The 24,585-nt window shown below is 41.4% G+C and overlaps 2 protein-coding genes and 1 long non-coding RNA gene across 8 annotated transcripts in view; 1 reads left to right on the top strand and 2 right to left on the bottom strand.

Annotated features, from left to right (window-relative positions):
* COQ8A (coenzyme Q8A) overlaps window positions 1-6,285 on the top strand; it is a 72,172-nt gene extending 65,887 nt beyond the window's left edge. Inside the window, 9 exon segments of the mRNA XM_020982132.2 lie at window positions 453-538; window positions 835-975; window positions 1,780-1,861; window positions 1,988-2,081; window positions 2,406-2,547; window positions 3,501-3,608; window positions 3,888-3,953; window positions 4,452-4,538; window positions 4,960-6,285. Coding sequence (XP_020837791.1) covers window positions 453-538; window positions 835-975; window positions 1,780-1,861; window positions 1,988-2,081; window positions 2,406-2,547; window positions 3,501-3,608; window positions 3,888-3,953; window positions 4,452-4,538; window positions 4,960-5,247 — 1,094 coding nt within the window. The 3' untranslated portion in view covers window positions 5,248-6,285.
* Window positions 1,293-2,465, bottom strand: LOC144457785 (uncharacterized). Its single transcript, XR_013487291.1, has 2 exons — window positions 2,375-2,465; window positions 1,293-1,875 (listed from the first exon to the last, which is right to left on the bottom strand). It is a non-coding gene; the product is annotated as an uncharacterized LOC144457785 (long non-coding RNA).
* Window positions 6,286-19,365: 13,080 nt separating the features above from the next.
* CDC42BPA (CDC42 binding protein kinase alpha) overlaps window positions 19,366-24,585 on the bottom strand; it is a 430,427-nt gene continuing 425,207 nt past the window's right edge. For all 6 annotated transcript variants that reach the window (XM_020982125.2, XM_020982131.2, XM_020982126.2 and 3 more), the window contains one exon: window positions 19,366-24,129. In XM_020982125.2, coding sequence (XP_020837784.1) covers window positions 23,998-24,129 — 132 coding nt within the window. In that variant the 3' untranslated portion in view covers window positions 19,366-23,997. The remainder of the gene's footprint in view (window positions 24,130-24,585) is intronic.

Raw genomic sequence — 24,585 nt, 5'->3', positions numbered from 1 at the left:
TTTGTATCCCCAGCACTTAACCCTGGTTCATATGGGATGTGCTTAATAAATATTGGTTGATAACATGTGTCAGTTCATTCTTTGACTGAGGACCTAACCTATAGGATGTTAGAAATGCAAAGGACCTAAGAAATCATCTAATCTCACCTCTCAGGTTTTACAGTGGGGGAAACTGAGGTGGGCATAGAGAGCTGGAGAGACGTGTCCAAGTGCATGTATCTAGTTAGTGGCAGAGAGCGTCTTCTGCTCTTTCCCACTTATTCTACCTTTTGTGTCCCTGTTTGGTTTTTCTGGGTGGCTTCTGAAGCTAGTCCTGAGCCCCTCCAATTCTAAAACTGGAGGAGGTGGTTGCTGACCCCACAAAACCCTACCCCCTGCCATAACTTCATCATTTTCTTTTTCTTTCCTTCCAAAAATCATTCTGCTAACTATTCTGTGTTTTTTTCCCCCAGATGATGCTTTCATCAATCCCCAACTGGCCAAGATCTTTGACCGTGTGAGACAAAGTGCAGACTTTATGCCCTTGAAACAGATGACGGTGAGGCTGGGGGCTGGGCAGAAGGAACCAGTGATAACCCTGACACCAACCAGCATAGACAGTAGTCATAGTTTGGTTGGGGGTCTCTGAGTTAATTTCTTTCTCCCTGAGCAGGGAACAGAGAGGGACCCAGATGTTGGTTTGGAAGTAGCTTGAAAAGAGTGATACTACCAAAGTGACTTTGTTCCTTTCCTCACGAGCTCATGGGGCCTGTTTTTCAAACATCTAGTGTTTGTCAAGCTTCAGAACTTAGTTCTCATTTGGTCTCCTCTCTCTTGGACCCTTTTTCCCTCCAGAAAACTCTGAACAATGACCTTGGCCCTAATTGGAGGGATAAGCTGGAGTACTTTGAGGAACGGCCGTTTGCTGCTGCTTCCATTGGGCAGGTCCACCTGGCCCGGATGAAAAATGGGCAGGAGGTAGCCATGAAGATCCAGGTAGGTTGAGTTTTGCCCTGGAATCCTGGTGGAGGTTTGTATCCCACCCAGGGTTACAGTCTGACCGGGCTGGGCAGATGGGTAAGTAGGAGTATGTTTGGGGCAGGGTTTGGACAGTACATTTTCTCTTAACTTCTTGGAGTTGTCCATTACCAGCTCTTTAAGCTGTGAACAGCACATTCCTCCCATCTGTCAGAGGAGGCCTCATCTTCCCTTATCATGGGACTGGGATGTAGTCTGGGACAGAGATGAAGAAGGTGGGACAAGGGGCCAGCTCTGGTAGTTAGCATTTGGAGGCAGCCTCGGAAACTTGCCTGTTAGATTCATTCAACAACAGTTTATTAAGTTCTTGTGTGTGTGTATAGCATGGTATAGTGCAGAGGTGTCAAAGTCACAGCTGTTTTGGGTCCTTAAAACTCTGCTGAACCAGATTAAAATGTAATTGGGAAGTGTTTAACAAAATAAATAAAAATACAACACAGATGATGTTAATTTGTGGTTCTCTAAGTCAGTATGCAGCAGCAGGGATCCCTTTCTGTTTGAGTTTGATGCCATTGGTAGAGTGGATAGACCACAGGTCACGGAGTCAGGAAGACCTGGGTTCAAGTCTCATGTACTGTTTGTGTGACCCTAGTACATGTGAAATTGTCCAAAAAAACTGCTGTCCTGTGATGAGGACACATAGTCTAGTCCCCGCTCTCAGCATGACTGGAGGGCTTTGGGCAGTGACCCAACCACCGGCAGCCGGGGTGCGTATGGGGGGGCTCTTGTTCCATTTTCCTCTGTCCATCTTTTCTCTTGTAGTACCCTGGAGTGGCCCAGAGCATCAACAGTGACGTTAACAATCTGATGACCGTTCTTGGCATGAGCAACATACTCCCTGAAGGTAGGAGGAGGCCACTGTGGGAGGAGATGGAGAAAGGTTGGGGTGGGTCTGGCTGGCTCTGGAACTAGAGTTAAGGCCTGAAGGCCCCTGGATGCCCTCTTCCCACTTTTCCTTGTCCCCTTCCAGGCCTGTTCCCAGAACATCTGATTGATGTGTTGAGACGGGAGCTAGCCCTTGAGTGTGACTACAAGAGAGAAGCTGCCTGTGCCAAGAAGTTCAAGTGTGTCCTTAGGAGCCCCCCTCCTTGCCATCCCCCCCTTTGGTCCCCTGACCCTGTCCTGAGGGGAGGCCCAGGGTGTAAGCCTCTGCTCTCCTTATCCATAGTGCTGCAGAGGGCGGGGCTTGGCCTGTCCAGTGCCTGCCCCCACTCAGGGGCTGCTTCTAGGCTACAGGGTGGACAGGAATTCTCCCTGGCCATCCTCCTGAACTCCAGCCTTCCCCTCTGAGGAGGGCCTGAGAGCCAGAGTGTAGAAGCCCCTGTGGAAGGAGAGCCTGGATGGGGAGTTACTTTACCCTTTTTCTCCTTGGTGCCTCTGCTGGCTAGGGAGCTGCTGAAGGATCACCCGTTCTTCTACGTGCCGGAGGTCATAGATGAACTTTGTAGTCCTCACGTCCTGACCACAGAGCTGGTGTCTGGCTTTCCCCTGGACCAGGCAGAAGGGCTGAGCCAGGAAATTCGAAACGAGGTATTTCACTGGGGAAGCCAGCTGGGTGCATGGTGGGGAGAGCAAGGGAGACGGGAGTAGGAGCTGCCAGCCAGCGGTTCTTTGCCCTGGCCTGACCTCGGGTCTAGAAGAGCTGAGTGACTGTAGGGTTTAGGGAGGAGCCACCTTCTCAGCATGGCCTGTTAGCCTTCAGTGGCTCAGGCATCGTGGCTGAAGTGCTTCTGAACCCAGGGCTGTGGTGACCACTAGGAGTCACTGCTCCTTGGAAAAAAAGAGCACTTTGCACACGGGAGACATGCACGTTTTTAACTGCACTCGCGGGCATTGGTTCAGGGAAGGCTTGGTCTCAGGGAGCAGTACCACACGAGCTCTTGCTCAGCGTTCACACATATGCCTCGAGCTGTGGGCTTACTGTTTGGTTAGAGGGGAGCAAAGTGGGCAATTGTTCAGTGGAATGAGGTTCTCGAGGGTGCCTTCACACTTCTGTAGATGATTGAATGGAGGCTGCCCTTTCCCTGTCCACACCTATGTTCTGAATAACACCACAGAGTCCATGATCTCTGAAAAACCAATTTTCTTGATGAAAAAGATTATAGGTTTGGGACAGGGAGAAGTACAAGGAAGGGAAGCAGGATAAAGTGAGTCCCTTGCATATGTACTCTAGGCAGGTGAACAGAGGAATGTACCTTTCAGGGCACCAGTGGGGTTCCCTGCAGTGCTGCTTCCTTTCCCTCATGACCCAGATGTCATCCTGAGGCAAACTTTAATAATTTCTTCTCTCACTCATGGAAGGCCTGATTGTTCTGCCCCACTGGGCCCTCAGGAGGCTCTGAAATAAGTCTGGAGAGCAGAGTGCTGGCTTTTCCCTCCTGGGTGTCCCTTCCTCTCTGCAGAGGGTGAGGGTGCTCAGTACCTCCCAAGAACAGGCTTATAGTTGTTGTCATCTCCATATTCCTGCCCTTCTTCCCCCCCAGATATGCTACAATATCCTGGTCCTGTGTCTGAGGGAGCTGTTTGAGTTTCAGTTCATGCAGACTGACCCCAACTGGTCTAACTTCTTTTACGATCCCCAGCAGCACAAGGTAAGGCGCCTCAGTGGCCCTGGCTGCTCCCAGTATTCTCTGCCTGCTCCCCATGCCCAGGTAGCATGAAGTTGTAGTTGAACAGCCTCTGGTGGCTGGAGTTGGGGAGGATGGTAAATGAGGACATTTCCCCCCACCCATTGCCTTGGGATACCTGGGCCCACACTGTTCCTGAGTGGAAGGGAATAAAGAGCTTCTTTCCAGCCCCTGTCCTCATTCCCCGTTCCTCTTATCTACCCCACCCAGAAGCTTCTTACTCTTTTCTCTGGTCCTCTCCAGGTGGCTCTCCTTGACTTTGGAGCAACCCGCGAGTATGATGAAACATTCACTGACCTTTACATCCAGGTACGGAAGGCCAGTTGCAGAGATAGGGGACCCTCTAGCAGAACTGACCCTGAATCTCAGCTTGGATTTCAGTACAACTTGACCTCTGTGCTGTGTGCTGTATCTGGGTGTGGGGCCATAGAGTAGTTCAATCGGAGAAATGTGTGAACTTGGCTGGAGGTAGAGTGGCCTTGGAAAGCCCACATGTACTTGAAGCTCTTTAATGGGATTCATACTCTGTTACATTATTTGAACCAAGGAAAAAGAGCATCTCCTATCCCCTCCCCCCAGCCAGGAAAATGACCATCTCCTGGTAGTGCTGGTCATAGCTATTGCAGGAGAGAATGGAGCTGGCTTATGGCACCCACAAACCAAGCATCTGCCTCCATACATCTCTCTCCCCTTTTGCTTCAAAACTGGGCATTTGGAAGGCAGCTAGATGAAGTTACGAGTGGTTACTAAAACCCAAGGAGTCAACTTGTGGCCATGAGACATGCCCCTTTACCTGTGTGTGTCTAGTTAATTAGAGCTGCGGCTGATCAGGACAGAGAAACCGTGTTGAAGAAGTCTATAGAGATGAAGTTCCTCACTGGCTATGAAGTGAAGGTAAGCTGAGGATCCCCTTCCCAGGCTAGACGATGGTGCTGTTTAAAACCTGTAACCTTAAGTTTGCACTTTCTGAACTGTACCAGTTCAGACCCGAGGGAGCGTCCCCTAGGCCACTTTGGTACATTTCACGTAAGAAGGTGTCCTGTCTTAGGCCACAGCTGCATCTCCTTTGGTTTTGACTTAATTAAGAGATTTTAAATGGTCGGGATGAGATCAGTACTAACTTCAGCCAACTGCAATGTCCTTTGGAGAGAAGATGAACAAGGCTAAAAATACTTTCTCCTCTGGTGCTGTTGAACCCTAAAATAAACCATTTCTAGTGACCAACTGTGTCCCAAATGTCTGAGAATATAAATGCCTCAGAGGTCTGTCTTCCTAATTTTCTTGTCTTTTCGCTTCCTTCTTCCACCCCTCCCAGGCCATGGAAGATGCCCACTTAGACGCTATTCTCATCCTGGGAGAGGCCTTTGCCTCAGACTCACCGTTTGATTTTGGGAGCCAGAGCACCACTGAGAAGATCCATGGTTTGATTCCCGTCATGCTGAAGCACCGTCTCATCCCCCCGCCAGAGGAGACTTATTCCCTCCACCGAAAGATGGGGGGCTCGTTCCTCATTTGTTCCAAGCTGAAGGCTTGTTTCCCCTGTAAAGCAATGTTTGAGGAAACCTACAGCAACTACTGCAAGAGGAAGGCTGAGAAACAGTAACTAGTCGATTGTCTTGTCTGAAGGCCCCTTGTTTTATCTAGCAAAGAGCAAGGTAGCTTTGTCTGTCACCTCCCAGATCATCTCAAGAATCAGAAAACTGTCCCAGAAGCTAAAAGTCCATAGTAAGTGGGTGTTGGTAATGACCAAACCTGTAACCTTTTACTTAACAATAAGAGAGAGTTTCCTTGTAGGAGTAAACTTGGAGGAAATTGTGAATGTGCCGAGGAGGGGGGTGAGGATGGCTGCTGGGGGTCCTCCATGGCCAGTGCCCTTGCATAAGCTTTTATTGATTAAATGGTGGCTCTGTAGTGACTGAGTGGGGTTGAGGATGAGGAGAAAGAAAACTGAACTATGACAAATCTCTTGAAGCCTGCTTACGGTTTATTTTTTCTATGAAGTAGCTTTGGACAAAGATGAAGGGGAAAAAAAATTTGATTTTGTTTTCCTTTTTTTTTTGGGGGTGTGTTTTTTAAATAGGGGGTTTCCTCCTGTGAATATTAACTGTAGAAGGGAGAGCATCCATTTCCCCTCTCTCCTTAAATAAGTATAGAGAGAAAAAGCCTTTTAGGATTTTCTAGACCTTGTAGTATAAGATTTTGGGGGTGTATTTGTGTGTGTGCAAAATGCTTTGATGTTTCCTGCCTTTTTCCCCTCTGGCTGGAGCTGGAGAGGAAGTTCTGTACAGAATAGTACCAAAAAAAGCTATTTAACTGAATTACCTGCCTTCCAGCAAGCTGGTTCTCTTAGGAGTTATTGACAACTGAATGTATACCAGTGGACTTCTCGCCATCTGGTTCAGGGACTGTAAGAGGGGAAGAGAAGACAAGGGAAATGGTGAGGGGAGAAGAGATTCCACCACTTTCTTGACGTCCTCACCCCCGAATAGTAAAGTCTTTGCTGAAATGAGCACGAGAAAGGGGTATGTTGCTAAGTTACCGTCAGATGCACAGATTGACCTAATGGGAATAGCCACAGTGAATGTTAGTTTTTGTACATTCTTGTCCTACTTATGCATTTCAATAAAAAATTGATTGTGGAGTTTGGCAGTGGTGCCATTTTCTTTTCTTCCTTTAACCTCAAATAATTTGTTACATTGATAACAAAAAATTGAGCAGCAGCAGCAGCAGCACAGCCTTGATACCAATGGCCTCAGAGAGACTTTTAGTGTAAAGAAATGATCTGAGGGAGAAGGAGCAGGGACTTGGCTAGATGGAGGTTTCAGAGCTGCTGCCTCCACCCCAGCGCAGGGAATGGAGGAGGCCAAATACACCCCTCATGGGTGGAACAGAACACCAAACCCCAGGTGTCTGAACTATAATCACATCATTTTTAATCACATCACTTACCTTGTTTTCCAATTCCATTACCTTGTCCAAAGAGAGAGGCCTGACTTGTGTCTCAGGAGTAGGGCTGAGATCAAGGAAGAGATGAAACTATACGGTAATCCCTGAACTTCAACCCACAAATGTTTTAAATTGTTTTTTAATCAGTTTTAAACCAGGGCTATCCCCATTAGGCTCTGGTGCTAAAGAGGTAAAACCCTTTAAAAGGGTTGGAAGGTACAGATACAGGATTTCAGAGACCAAATTATGTGGAATTGGGGGCAGGAAACATGTAGAAACATGTCAACTCTGCTACTGAAGGTGCTCCAGGATCCAGGTTATTTAAATTATTCCATCAATTCCATAGCAGTTCCCCCCCTGCTGTGAGAGGATGCCCCTACAAGCCATGATAAAACTAAAACTTGTTTTCTTTTTTTACACATTTTGGGGGAACTGAGAATATCCACAAATATCATGGAAGTGTAAATCAAGGGAAATTAGTAAATGAATGAACATGTACTCTTATCAATCAATAATAAAGATTAAGCACATTGGAGGCACTGTTGTAATGGACTTTCCTTATCCCAATGCAACCAGAGCTTCCTGATGACTGCAGAAAGCTGGCCTTGTCACAAGAAATAATAAGGATATTCACCAATCGCTACAGGAAATGATGAGGAAATTATAAGTAGAGGGAATGACTTAGTTTTCAGCTTTGTAAATAAGGCACCTGTTAATATGATCCTCAGCCCCATTATCAAAGTAAATCTTGTAAGACTACAAATGGGTCCCTTAGCCTCCTATACCCAACTATGGAACAAATGGCTTGGCCCAGCCTACTTGTATGCATGCCACTTGTAGGCAGCAGCCTTGGCAGACTCTTAAGATTATTCTGAATTAAGATTTTATGCCTTGAGGATTATGTCTGCACATGTGGCTTTTTCCTAGAGAAGGGGCAGAGGAGTAGAAGGGGCACTGGAAGAGATGTCAGAGAGAAAGGGCATTTTACTCCTCAGAAAGTGCCAAAATAAAACACAGAATTCCCAGCAGGTGAAGTCACCAAACTGTCAAGCAGTGGAAATGAATTCTCATCTTTTTCTGTCAAAATTAGCCAAATGCTTCTTTATAGTTCTTTCTACCCAGGTTAGCTTAAAGGTAGAAACTTTATTTATCTTCCCCAGTAAGCACTAACATAAATATTAATTGCTTTGATCACCACCACACTGGTCAGAATGCTGTTGCTCCAGGTACTTATTAAAATTGTGAGTGAGAGACCTTAGATAAGGGGTTGGAGAAAGTTGTAGATATGGGAGGGTCTAGTGCCCTCCATTTACATGGTCTGTAGGACAGACAGCCCATATACCACAACTGTTTTAACCTTTGCAGTTCTGGTCTCTATGACTCCACCTCCTCTGTAATCCACCAGGGGTATTAATTTCTATTTTGGGAAATACTTTATCAATATTAAAGAAAAAAAATGAACTATCTGTAATAACTAAGTGCTGGTTTAGAAGCTGAGGTGCAGTGGCCAACAAAGCTGACTGAAGCAGGCAGAGCTTCATTTGAAGCTTTTTCTGTATGGAATCGAGTAGTTAACCTAATGGTTACCTGCTCACCAATAAAACTGTCTATTCACTTAAGGATAATTTTCATAAATAAAAGACCTGGATGTTTTCTCTGAAACAAATGTCTTATGATCTCATCAAACCCCCCAAAATGATCTGATTCAGAGAGTGGGAGAGCCCAGGAAATCAAAATGAATTTACCAGATATTCTGCTGTGTAGGTTTGTAGCGGGGAACAAAGAGGCCTTTTCCATGGAGGGACTTCCCCACCCTGCAAAGGGAAGGGCTCTGAGGAATCACAATTAGAAAGGACCTTGGTCTCTAGCCCAGCTTATTCCCCCAACAACATCCTCATCTAGTGACCATTTAGCTTTTGCTTGAACACTTCTTGTGAGGAACAAAATCATCAATAAACACTGGGCTAGATGCTGGGGACAAAAAATAAAGTGAGAAAACCTCTGCCTTCGAGTTTGTATTTTACTCTTCAGCACAAAAATGGGAGTGGTGGCCAGGGAAGGGGATCTGGGCTGGGCCGAGGGATTGTAAGTAGAGGTATGGGGCAGCAGGTTGTCATGTCCTTTCCCACAGCAAGAGCAAGAAGCGAAAAGGGAAGAGAGTGTGTATGCATGCATGAGGTGGCGGGGAAGATAGCAGAGTCCTCTCATGGGATGGGCCCTGGTGTAATGGACAGCTGGATGCAATGTAAACCATAGGCTGGTCCTGTGGATTGGGTGAGTTTTTACTTATCTAGCCTGGAGTCCCAGAGTTGAAGGAACTCCCTCCATTCCCCAGACCTGGGGACTTCTCATCTCAAGGGTCACTATTCCTGGGGTCAGGGAGGAGCTGGCCATTCATTCAACTTCTAGATAGCTCCAATATTGAGGAAGTCTTCTAAATCTTTTAAAACTGCCTCTGCAACTTTTATTCATGGCTTATATTTCTGCCTCTGGGGCCAAGCAAAATAAGTCTAATCTCTACCACATTTCCTTCAAATGTTTTAAGGTACTTTATCATGTCTCCAGTTCCCTTCCCCTAGATACTCTCTCCTTTAGGTTAAATACCCCCATTTTCTTCAGCCTTTCCGCACATGTCTTGATCTCGAGTTATTTCACTAACCTGGTCACCTTCTTCTGGGCACTCCTCAATGTCAGTCTTAAAAGGTGGTGCCAAACACTGACTATAATACACAAGATGTGGTCAGACCAGATAAGAGGGCAATGGAAGCATCACTTCCCCTCTTTTGGACTCTATTCCTCTCAAAAAGGCCTACAGCATTACCTTCTTTATTTACCATCAACCTGGAATACAGTGTTTACAGTACAGTGTACAAACTGTATTGTATATAGAGTGCTAGACCTGGAGTCAGGAAGACTGGAGTTCAAAATCTGATGCACACCCCTACTCGCTGTGTGACTCTGGGCAAGTCATTTCACTTTTCTTTGCCTCAGTTTCCTCATCTGTAAAATCATAACATCCTACTCTCACAGGGTTGTGAAGATCAAATACACGATGTGCTCTGCAAACTTTAAAGCACTATGTAAATGCTCTTATAGTTAGTGTTACTGTTCACTAGTATTGAACTAGTAATGTACTAAAACTCTGAGACCTTTGTCAGACAAATGCCTCTTTAACTATGTCTCCCCTATCTTGTACCCTTTTTTTAAATATCCCTGTTAAAGTTCATCATCATAGAATTTCAGAGTTGGAAGGGGCCTCCATTGGCCATCTAGTCAACCAGCAAGCATTTATTACAAGCCTACTATGTGCCAGGCACTATGCTTGGTACTGGAGATACAAAGATAAAAAAAATATCAAGCATTCCCTGTTTTCAGGGAGCTTGCAGTCTATCAAAAGAGACATGAACATATTTAAGTATTTCTAGAATAAATACAAAAGCTAGTTCAACAAAAATAAGGTAATCTACTTGTACCCCCAAAAGAATCCCTTCTACAACCCACCCAGTTGTCAAGGTCATCTAGCCTTTGTCTGAAAATCTCCGTAAAAGGCAACCCACCAATTCCCAAGACAGCCCGCTCAACTTTGGGAAAATTCTCATTTAAAAATTTTTTTTTCCTGAAATCAAATTTACATTTATTTCTTCACTAATTTTTGGGGGTCTACCTTGTTGACTCACATTGAGATTGTAGTCCCTCAAGCTTCACAGCACTTTTTCAGACAGCACTCTGATCTTGCCTCCTGCATCTAACTTGTGAAGTTGGCCTGCTGAGCTCAAATTTAAGAATTTACATTCATGCCTCTTTAATCTTGGAGAGGCAGTGTTGCATAGTGGATAGAGAGCTGGACTCAGACTCAGAAACCCCTGGGTTCAAGTCTTTCCTACGTACCTACATGTGACCCATACCTAGGTTGCGTCATGCACAGATAACTTAACCTCTCGGTGACCTGGGCAACATCAAATTAAAAAGGCGCTCACAGAAAAGGAGTTTCCTTATCTGGGAGTTCCCAGTGCCAGTGAAATCACAGATTCAATCCCTGTCCATATCCGTACATTCGATACGTTTATTCCAGTATTCTAAAACCTGCCAAGATCTTTCTGCATCTTGACCGTCATCCAGTGTGAGAATTATCCCTCCCAGTGACCAGTGTGTCACCTATGCAAGTCTGTAATAAAAAGGTTACATAGCACAAGGCCATGCAAGGCTCCCTGAGGCACTACAATGGACATCGTGAAAGGTGACATCACACCATTGATGACTGCTGGCTTAGCAATCACATCTGCCCCCTTTTTTTTTTCAGGATTCAAGGATGTAGTTCATCTAGTGTAGGTCACTTATCATGGGTAGTTTACTACTTCCTTGTTCATCGTGGGTATAAACTATTAGCCATATTTTTTCTGTCTACCTACTCCAAACAATCATTCCCCTTGGCAAAGAAAACAGAAGGAAAATAAAAATTTTTCTGCCTTCTTTTTCATTAGTTAATTATTGTCTTATCCACTCCAAGTAGTAGTACTATTTGTAACTTGCTCTTCATTTCTCCAATAAAGCTTTCAAACTGCCTCCCTCTCCCTCCCTACCCCCCTTCCTTTTCCCATCTTATCCTGCCCCCTGGTTGTCTTTAGCCTTCCTTGCTGACCTCAGTCCATTCTGAGTTTTGGCACTCCCAACTGTCCTTATAAGGATTGCACCAAATCTTTATATACTTCTTTTCTGATATCTGCCCTTTCTTCTAGCTTTCGATGCATGTGTTTTTCAATCTAAGTTCTCTTGTCTTTCCTCATTCAGACTCTTTATTTTTAACATTTAATTCTTGAGAGCTCTCATTCCTCCTGGGCTAATTTCTCATGCAGAATTTGGAACCTACCTATGCTTTCTCTGAACTCCCTAAAATTTGCTCTCCCAAAATCTAAGGTACATCTGCGACTCTTCCTGGCTTTCCTCTCCTCTTCCACAAGCTCCATGGTGGAACTAGTCACTTCCCCGTTTGTTTCCCATTATTCCATTCTGGCAACCAGTTCATTCATATTGGTGAGAATTAGAGCCAGAATAGAATTTTTCCATCTTGGTGACACTATTTTTTAAAGATGAAATTATTATCAAGGCAAGTTATGAAATTATTAACTGCTCTGTTTTGGGGAGGCAAAGAGGGCAAATGTCTAGAAAATTGAAGTCCCTCATCACTGTCATGCCTCTCAAACAGACTTGTGATCTGCTTCCCGAACTCTTCATCTGTTTCTGCTATGTGATCTGTGGTGGACTCTGATGAAGACTATCACAGTATTTGTATTCAAATGCCCAAACTTAATAAGTCAACATTTTAGCATGTCAAGATCTTTTTGGATCTCTTAGGATTTGTCATCCAATATATTAACTCTCTTTAGCTTTGTGGCAACTACAAATTTCACAAGCATACCAAATACTCCTCCTCCATTAAAGGCCTTCTTCTAAGTTATCATTGGATCATTAATGACTATTTTTTTTGGGTTATTTGGTCATTATTTTTGTTTTTTTGTTATTTGACTACAACTAACTGTACTACTGTCTAGCTCATATTTTTCACTGTCTACAAGTCAAGTATGATAGTAAACTGTATCTACAACATTCCCCTGATATCAGTCCAATAACTATCAAAAAATAAAATAAAGTTAGTCTGGCATGACACGTCTTGATGAAACAACGTTAGCTCACTGTGATCATTGATCTAGTATTACGATTTAGAATTTTTCAAGGAAACAAAGTCAAATTCACTGGCCTATATTTTGCAGATTACATTCTCTCTCAATTTACTCTTTTTACAATTTTTTAAAAAGATTAATATTTTTTATTAATTCATTTATTTTTAGTTGTCAACATTCACTTCCACAAGATTTTGAGTTCCAAATTTTCTCCCCATCTTGTCCCTCCTCCTACCCCAAGATGGCGTACATTCTGGATATCCCTTCCCCCTAATCTGCCCTCCCATCTATCTCCCCCCCTTCTATTTTCCTATAGGGCAGGATAGATTTTTATGCCCCATTGCCTGTATATCTTATTTCCCAGTCGCATGTGAAAACAATTTTTAATATTTGTTTTTAAAACTTTGGGTCCCAAATTTTCTCCCTTCCTCCCTCACTGAGAAGGCAAGCAATTTGATACCAGTTATACATATGTAGTCAGGCAAAACACTTCCATAGTCATGTTGTGAAAAAATATTTCCTTTCATCCTGTCCCTTCCCCCATTTATTCTATTCTCTTTTTTGACCCTGTCCCTCCTTAGAGGTGTTTGCTTCTCATTACCCCTCTCCCAATCTGCCTTCCCCTCTATCATCCCCTTGCTCTCTTATTCTCTTACCCCCTATTTTCCTGTAGGGAAAGACAGATTTCCGTACCCAATTGAGTGTGTATGTTATTCCCTCCTTAAGCCAAATCCGATGAGAATAAGATTCCCTCATTCCCTCTCACCTCCCCGTTTCCCCTCCACTGTAAAAGCCTTTTTTGTCTGTTTTATGTGAGATAATTTACCCCATTCTACCTCTCCCTTTCTCCTTCCCCCAGTATAAGCCTCTCTCACCCTTTAATTTTATTCTCCAGATATCACTCCTTCATCTTCAACTCACCCTGTGCCCTCCCTCTATCTATCTATCTATCTATCTATCTATACATACATATAATTTTCCCCCTCTAACTACCCTATACTGACAAAGGTCTCATGAGCTATAAATATCATCTTTCCATGCAGGAATGTAAACAGTTCAACATTAATAAGAGCCTTATGATTTCTTTTTCCTGTTTACCTCTTCATGCTTCTCTTGAGTCTTGTATTTTAAAGTCAAATTTTCTATTCAGCTCTGGTCATTTCATCAAGAATGCTTGAAAGTCCTCTATTTCACTGAATGTCAATTTCCCTCCCTTAAGGGATTATACTCAGTTTTGCTGGGTAGGTGATTCTCGGTTGTAATCCTATCTCCTTTGACTTCTGGAATATCATATTCCAAACCCTTAATGTAGAAGCTGCTAAATCTTGTGTTATCCTAATTGTGTTTCCATAATACTTGAATGGTTCTTTCTGGCTGCTTGCAATATTTTCTCCATGACCTGGGAACTCTGGAATTTGGCTCCAATATTCCTAGGAGTTTTCCTTTGGGGATCTCTTTCAAGTGATTGGTGGATTCTTTCAATTTCTATTTTACCCTCTGGTTCTAGAATATCAAGGCAGTTTTCTTTGATAATTTCTTGGAAGATGTCAAGGCTCTTTTTTTTTGATCATGGCTTTCAGACAGTCGAATAATTTTTAAATTTTCTCTCCTGGATCTGTTTTTCCAGGTCAGTTGTTTTTCCAATGAGATATTTTACATTGTTTTCTGTTTTTTCATTCTTTTGGTTTTGTTTTACAATGTCTTGATTTCTCATGAAGTCACTAGCTTCCATTTGCTCTATTCTAATTTTTAAGGAAGTAATTTCTTCAGTGAGCTTTTGGACTTCCTTTTCCATCTGGTCAATTCTGCTTTTTAAGGCACTCTTCTCCTCATTGGCTTTTTGGACCTCTTTTGCCATTTGGGTTAGGCAATTTTTTTAAGGTGTTATTTTCTTCAATACTTTTTTGGGTCTCCTTTAGCAAGCTGACTTGTTTTTCATGATTTTCTTGCATCACTCTCATTTCTCTTCCAAGTTTTTCCTCTGCTTCTCTTACTTGCTTCTCAAAATCCTTTTTGAGCTCTTCCATGGCATGGGATCAATTCATATTTTTCTTGGAGGCTTTGGATGTAGGAGCTTTGACTTTATTGTCTTCTTCTGGTTGTGTTTTGATCTTCTTTGTCACCAAAGATTCTATAGTCTGACTTTTTTTGTGCAGTTTGCTCATGATCCCAGACAATTACTTGAGTTATAAACTCTTTGTTAAGGTAGGGGTCTGCTTCCAGTGTGGAGAATGTACTGTGCAGCTGTTTTCAGAGATACTTCTAGGGATCCTTCACCCTTTTTAAAAACACTAGTACAGCATTATCCCTTCTCTGTTCTTGTGTTCCCTATCCTGTTCTCTACAATCTTTCAAGATCACTGACTGGGTAAGTAACTGCCCCCAGCCTTTTCTTTCATGACCTTTGGGTACAGTTCATCTGGGCCCAGTGACTTGAACTCATAAAGGGTAGTGAACTATGACTACCTCTTTACTTATCTTGGGTTTCAATTCTTTATTAGCTTTCCCACTTTGGTGGCTCTTACTATGACATTTTATACTTTTTAGGAAGCAACATACACTCTCTCCCTATCATTAGAATGTAAAAAGGAAATGGGTATTCACTACATAAATTCTAGTTATTATTATTACTACCATCATCATTATCTAGCCAAGCAACCTTTAGATATAAACAGCCATTTGATTTCCTTGAGTGGCACATAACAAGGGCTGTACACTCTACCACTGGTACTAGGGAGTCAGAAGGTGGGAAAGATCTTTTCTCAGGAAGCAGATATTAAATGACCACTTCTTGGCAATGTGGAAAAGATGCCTGTTCAGGAACAGGCTGGACTGCAAAGGATCTCAGAGCCTATCTAATTCAGATTCTTTGACTCTGTGAATGAAATTCAAAACTCTAGAAGGCATACACAAAGTATTATTATGTTGGGTTTTTTTTAATTAAAAAAAAATCCACAAATGCAGAAGTGACTATTTCAACTGTTTTTGGTGAACATAACTAATAGCTTAGGATTTGGCAGTGTGTGAGATTTAAGTGGGATGGTCTACCTACAATTCTATCTAATGAGTAAAGATAACTTGGCTTTTTATTTCAACCATCCATCTTGCCAGACACATATTCTTTCTTTTAAGCCTTTTGACTTTTCCCATTTTCCTGGCAAGGCTGAGATATATACATGTTTTGTCCTGTTTCCTTAATGGGAAAAAACAAAAAAAAACCACCACATAAAATATTATGGAATTGGACACTTGGTATGGCAGATAATAGGAGCCAAATTACTGCCCAAGAAATCTGCATGTAGTACAAGTGGTACTCAACCATTTTTTGTCGGCACTTAGACTGAAATACCACTAACACGATAAGTAGATCATAGAACATTAATTAGAAAGAACTTTATAACTAGGAAGGACTTTAGAGATCACTTAGTCCCCCCCCTGCCTCATTTTACAGATGTGGAATCTAAGATCCAGAGACACAGACAAGTGATTTGCTTAAAGTCAGTGACAAAATTGTGGCTAACATTCAGGTCTCCTGAATCTTACCTATAGTTGTATACTTTCTGCTACCAATATACCACTGTATTTGTATATTATCATATTCACTTACAGTGTTGTGGTGAAACCAAAATGAATACATTGTGTGCAGTGTTTCATTATAACCCTTAGCTAAAAAGCCATCAGCTAATTAGAACATGAACTAGTCACAAATGGCAAAATACTTCAATACCTTGAACTTGTACAGTGAACCCACGCTCTTTACCCATGAAATCCTGCAGATATCTAAACTACCAACTCCAGGGTTAGGCCAAATTCATTCTACTAAGACTCTGAATCTAGGAATGATCTCAGGGATTCAAGTTGAAACTAGGTTAAACCACTCCTGAAGAGAAATTCAGGGTGGTGAAGATATTCGGCTTCTCTCAACCTGGTTTTAGAGAACTCACTGAAATTAAGTATAGTTTTGGGGTTCAATATGGAGAAGGTTCTGATTGAGAGGTAAGAGAACACTCAAGGCTAGTGATGGACTTCTCATATTTAACTCTTAACTTGAAGTGTAAGAAATAAGAAAGTTGCTTAATTTTGGAAATGAAAAAATGTTTTGGTAGTTGAAATTAATCATCTTGTCCAAAGCCTTCATTTTACTGAGGAGGAAAGTGAGACCCAGAGATGGAAACTGATTTGCCCAGGGCCACACAGGTAGTAAGTGGCAGAGTTGGGATTCAAACTTTAGGTCTTTTGATTCCAAATCCAGTTCTCTTTCCATCCTAATTTCTGTTTCCTGGCACACCATAATCTACCTCTCCAAGGGTTATAGAGTATACAAAGCTCTTCCAACAGTTCCATCACTGAGAGAATATGTTTATGCTTATGGAACACAGAGAGTGAAATATCTCCACACATAACAAGCTTCTTATGACAAAGCAACATAGTACCAACCCAAGAAGGTAAAACATCCGCAGAAAAGTGTATCCCAGTGTTGAGTAAATTATCAAATTCAAATGGACATGAGAACCCACCCAGGCTCCTGACTCCTCACCTGATAGCTTCCTTTAACTCCAATCCCCTATCTCTGACTACTGGATATTTGCACCTCATTCTGCTAGGGTCTCAAACCCAACAAGTCAAAGACTAAACGCACCTATCATCTTCCTCCTAGCTTCCTTGTTTTGTTCTACAGTTCCATCAACTTCTTAATCATCTAGGACTGAAACCTCTGACTAATTGTTAACTCCCTCTCACATTCCCACATCCAGTGTCCAGATTTTTTTTTTCACTTCAAGGATCTGTAATTTCATCAGTATGGATCTTCTTTTCTCCACTGATAAGGATTGTAACTCATACATAATTTAATGGACAGTCTTTGAGAGTTGCTATAGCTGAAAAATCAATCACTTGCATTCAAGTTAGTTGAACTTAGGTAAGGTGATAATAGGACAATAAAGCATGTTTTAGATAGACCTGTCAGGACTTTCATTTTTCCAGCATACTCTTTGAGAATTTTCCTTGAACAATATATAGGAGTAGGTCTTTTGTAGAGGTCAATTTTACCTCTGCACTACTCTTATGTGTGTCCCTTCCTCTTCACTCACATTGCCATCACTCTTTCTTATTACTAGACTTCATTTCACTCTATTTTCCCTTAGAATCAAGGATCTCCATTTTAGTAAAACTGGAATACTTGCTATTCCTGGATTTCCTTCTGTCCTCTACCATGCCCAGGATTCACACAGATCATTTTCCATGCTGCGGATGAATTCCTTTAACATGTCTGCCAGATAAAACTCTTCTGTTCTTCCAATGCCCAGTTCAGGTACCTACTCTTCCAGAAAGCCTTCCCCTGATCTTCCAGCTTTAAGTCTTTAATTTAAAAAAATTTTTTTTTAATTTTTTGCAAGACAATGGGGTTAAGTGACTTGCCCAGGGTCACACAGCTAGTAAGTGCCTGAGGCAGGATGTGAATCTAGGTCTTCATGACTCCAAGGCCAGGGCTTTGTCCATTTTGTCATACTGCCTCTTGAAACTGGAACTTAAATGAAGGAAGCTGGTCTGATGGCTTTTCCAGAGAACATCATCATAATGTTTTGCACACTGCTTAGTCACTAGATTAAAACACAGCAGTCATATTCTTACTCATGATAAGTTGTTACATTAAGGAGGAAAACTCCTAAAGCAGTTTAAAATCTATGAACCAATAAGAATTTCAGAAAAATGTAGCCTTTACCTTCAAAGAAGATAGAGAAGGCTGATGGGGGTCAGAATAAGTGAAACCTACGTAGAAAACCATCTTTGTTCAACAAACTCTTACCTCAAAAGCAGCATTTCTAAACACTGATGTTTACTTCCTGAATGAGTAATGAGTTTTGAACCTGCATATGTAGACTACCTGCTTAATTAGACTGTGGGAAACATAAAAGAGCTATTAGATGTAAAACTGTTCAGTTTCCTTAAAAGAAAATATTCCAAGATTCAGGATCAGTGTGAAATGTGTCTCCAGGGTTGAAGAAGGATGAGGGTTCCTATTTATACTTAGGAGCTCTTTTCTGGAGTCAGTTAGAGGCAGTCAATCTTATGCTAGCTATACCATAACCCACCACCCTCTGATGTTGACCATTATCAACTTTCTGGAGTTCCTTACAAGCTGTGGTAGCTCTACCTTAGATGCCAACACTGCTCTTAGTAGCACTGGGCTTGCCACTGGTGATGATGACCACAGTTTGTCAATGGTAGGTATGGGCCTGGAGCCTTGCTGAGAATGCTTCAGCTGAAGCCCAAAGATCTCTCCACACCCCTTTTTTCCCCAAATCGTTAAAGAAGCCTCTGAGTTAGCAGTAAATTAAGATAAAGAAGAGGAAAATGAAAAGGAAGAAAGTCTCCTGTCTTTATGACTTTAAGAAACACTGGGTACAACTCCCTAGATCAGGGCAATCTTCAGGGACCCTGTCCCAGGTAGACAGTGCTTCATATTCAAAAGGTTCAACATATTAGAAAGTAAACTAACAGTTTTCTGTCATTTGTGGAAAACACAAATACTGTTACAGAACACCCTGGACTGCTTCTTATATTTGAATCATGAACCTCTTTCTGTAATTAGCCACACACTATTTTTTGGTTCTCTGACTAGGTTAGGTTTATACAATATTGTGTGGAAGTAAAGATAAGACTGTATCCTGATATATATTTTAAAACACAGCATGAAAATATGAAACAATGATTTAATTTATAACAGAACAGGATAAGAATAACAGCTAGCATTTATATAGCATCTACTATGTGTTAGGCACTGTACTAAATGCTTTACGATTATTATCTCATCCAATACTCACAACACCCCTGGGAGGTAGGTGCTGTTATTATCCCCACTTTAGTTGAAGAAACTGAGGCAAACAGTGGTGAAATGACTTGTCTAAGATCACACAGCTAGTATTTGAGGCTAGATTTGAACTCAGGTCTTTCTGACTCCAGGCCCAGCACTCTAACCACTGCAGCACCACGTAAAAAGATGATAATATGATGAAATAAAGATGGAAAGATCTGTCCCTTTTCCTTTCTCCATTACTCATCTTTTTTAAATGAGGGAAAAAAGACAAAACACCCACATTTCTAACAGTTCCCTGTTTTATTGCAATACATCAAAGTCAGGTTAATATTAAGTGTGTCACCAACATAAAGTATTGGTGAGGAAGTCATTCATTACATTTCGGACTGTCCCACCTTAAATATTTCTGTGCAAAAGAATCCACATCATTGTTTGGTAGCAGAGAATCTCTTATAAAGTCCCCTACAACATCAAGGGCATCAATCCAAACAAAATAAAATAAAAAATGATAAGAGGCCAAAGCAGTATCTTTCCCCCTCCACACAGACTTGTCAGCTTTTATACTCTAAACAAAAAAGTGATTACATCTAGGTCATGCAAAACTGTACAATAATATTACAATGAAAAAAACCCTAAAAATATATTTTTAAAAAATAAATGATATGAAACTGTCAGACATAAAAAAGGCAGGTCATTTTTTTCCCCACTGAAACATCAAGAATGGTTTGTGTCTTTATCAAATCTTCCCCACAACTGAGGCTATTTCTTACATGTAACAGAAGGTTTATTTTTGTTTCATATTTTCAAATGTGGATGGAAAGGAAGAGAAAAATCACAGATTCCCTGATGGAAATGCCAGAGAAATGGAAAACAAAACATCTATGGCAGCTATGTTGTTTGGGAGTCCTGGGCCCGCTGAACTATGTAAGCATATTCCACCCCCCATCCATCATCTCATCAAGCAGGATTATTCTAAGAACTTTGGCCTGGATTAAGTCACTAAAGTCACAACTGGGAATCTTGTGGGTGAAATGAAATGTCAAACACTTCTTTATATAGTTCAGAAAAGAATGAAATGAGGGGCAGGAGGAGAGGAGGGACAGAAAAGAATGAGAAAAATGCCTGATTATCTCTCATGTATTTGGCCACCATTGTCACTTATAAAGTCTGGCCTATTAGAAGTTCCTAAACATAAAAATTCAAGTTGACCTGATTTTTCAACATCTTGCTTCCCCATCTGGAGAACTGACATAACGTATCTTATCCAAACACACTTTGGCTTCGAGACCAGAGTGTTTCTGATGACTCCAAAGCCACTGAATCCAGCTCAGCTACAGTTTTACATGCTTTTCCTGCTGGAATCAGGGACGGTTGCTCTCACTGCCCCCATCAATGCATAGGCAATACCTGAGAGTCTAATATAAATTCAATCAGTCATGGTTCCATCAGGCTCAAAATCTCTTTCTCAGATACACAATTCAGTAATATGCAGTCACTAAGTGATAAGATACATTTCTGACCACAAGAAAGGCAGAGAGGGGCCGAAAGGCCACTGAAGAATGACAACTTGTTACAAAATTGTTTTAGATTCAGGGGATTTGGGGATGTGTGTGATTGCTTAAGTGTAGGAACCAGGAATTTCTTGGGAAGCCAAATGAACAAATAACAGCAGTTATAATTTATGACTCTAAAGCTATGTTCCAAAAGAAAGTGCCCAAATTACTGGCAATAGCTGGATTTTTAAATAATCAAACAAATGCAACTTACTTCAGCAACCTCTGAGGCTTTCAATTTTGGCAAAAATTGTACATGTACTGTGTACATTAAAAGCACATGATGAAATTACTCAAGATTCAAGGGCAGACAACACACCAGGCAGGTTTGTAGCTTAAACTGTGCAGTTGCCCCTAGCACCAGAACCAAAACTCCACAGCTCCCAACCCTCAGAGACAGATGCTGGGCAAAACGCCCTTTAAGACGTAGCTTTCCTTTCTATCAAGAAGAGAAAGTATTCCTTCCACACGTACCCAAATTACCCACGATAAATAAGAGATTCTATGTGCAGTACTAAGAACAGATAGGAAGCATCTTTTCAATCATGTGCCACTGGACTCCTCCAATGGTTAACAAGTTTCTTTTTCTTTCTTTGGATCCTTTTTTCCAGAGAGCCTTCAGTGAATTTCCGGGTGCCTTCTCAGAAGATACTGAATGTATTATGCTATGCATTTGAGGGTAGTGTGATGATAAAATATAAAAGTGTCTCCCCTCCTTGCCAAAAATGACTTTTTTTTGGGGGGGGGAGATACTGCAATAAATTTCCTATTGAAATTACCCTATTACAACCAACTCTTCATTAAAAAGCATAACTGGGAGGCTACTCCAATGATAGCTCTGGCATGGGTCAAGCGGGACATGGTGTGAGCTGGAGCTCTCTGTACAGGTGCTGGGGTTCATCCTGTACATTTCTCCTCTTCTGGGAGGTCTGAGACAGTGATCAGTTTGAAATGGAGCCCGATCCTTAAGTAGGCTCACTTTCTGGCCTTAGCAATGATCCTGTCTATATGCAGTCTGGGGCCATAAGATGGCCCAGAACCAAAGGGTTTACTGGCATGATATGATACTTCCTTAGGAAAGAGAAATCCCTAAGAAGGGCTTGAGCAGAATAACAGACAAGACTTGAAAATAAGGTGCTCCCTGGGGGTGTATGTCCTTTTGTCTGCTTTGTCTTCCTCATAACACACTAGTAATGAAGAAGAGCAGAGCTGGGCAAGGACACACATTTGCTGGTATTCTATCATTTCTAATGCTAAATGCCACATTGAGGAAAATGTTAGATTCAAATGACAATGAAACATTAAGATAGCAACTTGATAACTGAACAAGTCAAACTGTGTTAAATAACTCTTAAAATGCAAAAACTTTATATTTTTCCAAAAGCAAAATAACTTGGAGGTAACTAGTACTTTGGAACAAGTGTGCCCATGACAAAATAAAATTTTAGAATTTTAGAACAGGTATAGACTCCAGCATGTCTAATGGCATTAACTATAATTTTTCTTTTATTCTCCTATTTGTATGTCTATAAAATAACCCCAGCCCAATCCCTCTCCTCTGAAAAGCTCTGTAAGTTTTTTCTCAGAGTGGACAGACTAATAAAAATTGACACTGCTGTTACCACAGGAATGTAGAATGAATGCATGGTTGTCAGTGGTCAAATGATACAGCACAAATGCTGAGATATAAATTTATGACACAGGGAAAAAATTATTTTAATGTGGTGGAACATTAGTGAGTGTCCCTGGGAAGAGAGCAAATTGTGTTGATTTCTATTTTTAGTGAAGCTCATAAGAAGAGAATCCAAGAGGCTGATTTCTCTTTCTTTCCCTCCCTCCCTTCTCTACTGGTGTTACTTGATGGGAGAAATGGCTTCAGACCTCCATCTCATGACAGAAGTACGAGAACTTCAGATTAACCTAGACTGTGAGAAAAATGGAGTTTTGTTTGTTCTCAGTTGACTTTCCTGTGATGTCCCTCAACAGTGGAGGAGCAAAATGCAACGAACAACACAACCAACCCAGCCAAGAAGGAAATCTGCTTGGAATCTTGGAAGGAATCTTGGTAGAACTGACAATTCTGGGTTGACTAACTAACTAAAACATAAACATCCTTTGTGTCAAATCTTTAAAAAATTATCCTCAGGTGAAACTAAGAAAATATTTGGTCAAGGCTGCTAAAAACACATGCATTTGGCAGACTGAGGTGTTAGCTATTTGGTAAACTGTTTTCAGGCCAATTAGAGGAAGATCATTCCCTTTTGAAGTAAAATGAGTTCCTTCTAGAGAAACTGTCTCCTGCTCTAAACTGCAGTGATATTATTATAGCCTGGGGAGGTATAGTGGATCCCAGGGGGAAAAAAGCACTTCTGTGATCTTTAGGGAGACCCACCCCTTTGGAAACTATAACTCTGCCCATTGGCTTTGGGATGGAGGAGCTGTGAGGGTGGCAAGAAATCTCTCTTCATTCATTTGTAAGAGATAAGAAGAGTAATTTTTAAAATGAAGATTATGGCTTGAATTCTACTACGGAAAATAGGAAAGATGTCTCTGATGACAAGAGAAATTAAACTGCTCTTCTGATAATCTGTGCTCAACAGCATCTTCCAAAGGGAATGTTGCTTTCTCTACCTCTCTCTCTTAACAAATATTAACCGGTCTTTTCAACATTTAAAATTGTTTAGCATGAAAACATATGGAAACAACACAATTCTTTTAAATTAAAGGATTTCTTTCTCTTAAATATGCATCCATCTTTTACTGAATACATGATGCTTCTCTCTTAATATATACAATCAGTATTTAACTCTTAAATCTGTGTATTTAAACTCTGTACTGTAGTAAAATATGTATTGTTTTAATTAGTAAGGATTCACTGGTAACAATCAGATTAACATTCAATTGTGGTGGCTGAATGAAAGCTTTATGATGCTCTTTGATGTACTGATCCTCCCCACAAAGTCATGGGTTCATTGTGCTATCTTACAGTACGAGACTCTAGTGCTCATTTAAATCTTAATCATTTTTAGTTATCTTGGTCTATTCATACTAAATTTTTTGGAGGGAGTGAAAGATAATGAAAGCAGCTGTAACTGTATGAAATGAAATCAATACAAATAAATTTGACAAAAGTTTGCCCTTTTTTGCTGCTGTTGTTAAATCTGGGGGTAAAATTCACCTTTAAATTATATCAGAAGGTAAGCCTTTTATTTCCTAGTCCCACCACCCTTCTGATACCAGCCCCCAGATAATTTTCAGGCAGAAGTGAGGGGAAGAGATGAAAGCGAGAAAACAAGGTGAGTGAAGGGGAGCCGTGGGATAAAAAGCCGTTGTGATGTCTGATCTGAATGCTGAAGCAGTTCATGTGTCCCAACTCACGTGGTCAGTGCTCTCCAGAGAGAGGCTCTTGGTCTTGTGAGGAGAAATGGGGCTGGGAGGGCTGCTGAGGTTGGAGCTGTTGGAAGCTGTAGAATGCCTTGGAGAATCAGAGTCCTGCAGCCCCAAAAATTAGGACATTATTGATGAGCAATAATTATAGCTAACATTTATATAGAGCATTATGGTTTACAAAGTGCTTTACATCATCTCATTTGATCCTCACAATAGCACTGTGAAAGAGTAGAGACATCATCTCCATTTTACATATAAGGAAACTGAGACACTGACAGGTCACAAAGTCTTATGTGGCAACGCCAGGAAAACTAAGTTTTTCTGACTCCAAATTCAATGCTCTTTCTATTACACCATAGCTGTGGGGAGAAGCACATGCCACCATAGATAATACTCGCCTTCTGCCCCTCCCCCCAATTAAACTAATTTTGTTTACTTTTTCACTGTCATTAATCTCTGAAGGCATAGTTTGTGTGTGTGTGTGTGTGTGTGTGTGTGTGTGTGTGTGTGTGTGTGACATGAGAATGAAAAAGAGTACATGCTAAATGCTTAGATACA

The sequence above is a fragment of the Phascolarctos cinereus genome, unplaced genomic scaffold (genome assembly GCF_003287225.1).
Source record: "Phascolarctos cinereus isolate Bilbo 61053 unplaced genomic scaffold, phaCin_HiC Scaffold_5;HRSCAF=322, whole genome shotgun sequence".
NCBI lineage: Eukaryota > Metazoa > Chordata > Mammalia > Diprotodontia > Phascolarctidae > Phascolarctos > Phascolarctos cinereus.
The sequence above is the reverse complement of the archived record's forward strand: the minus strand, read 5'-3'. Positions and strand labels throughout refer to the sequence as shown.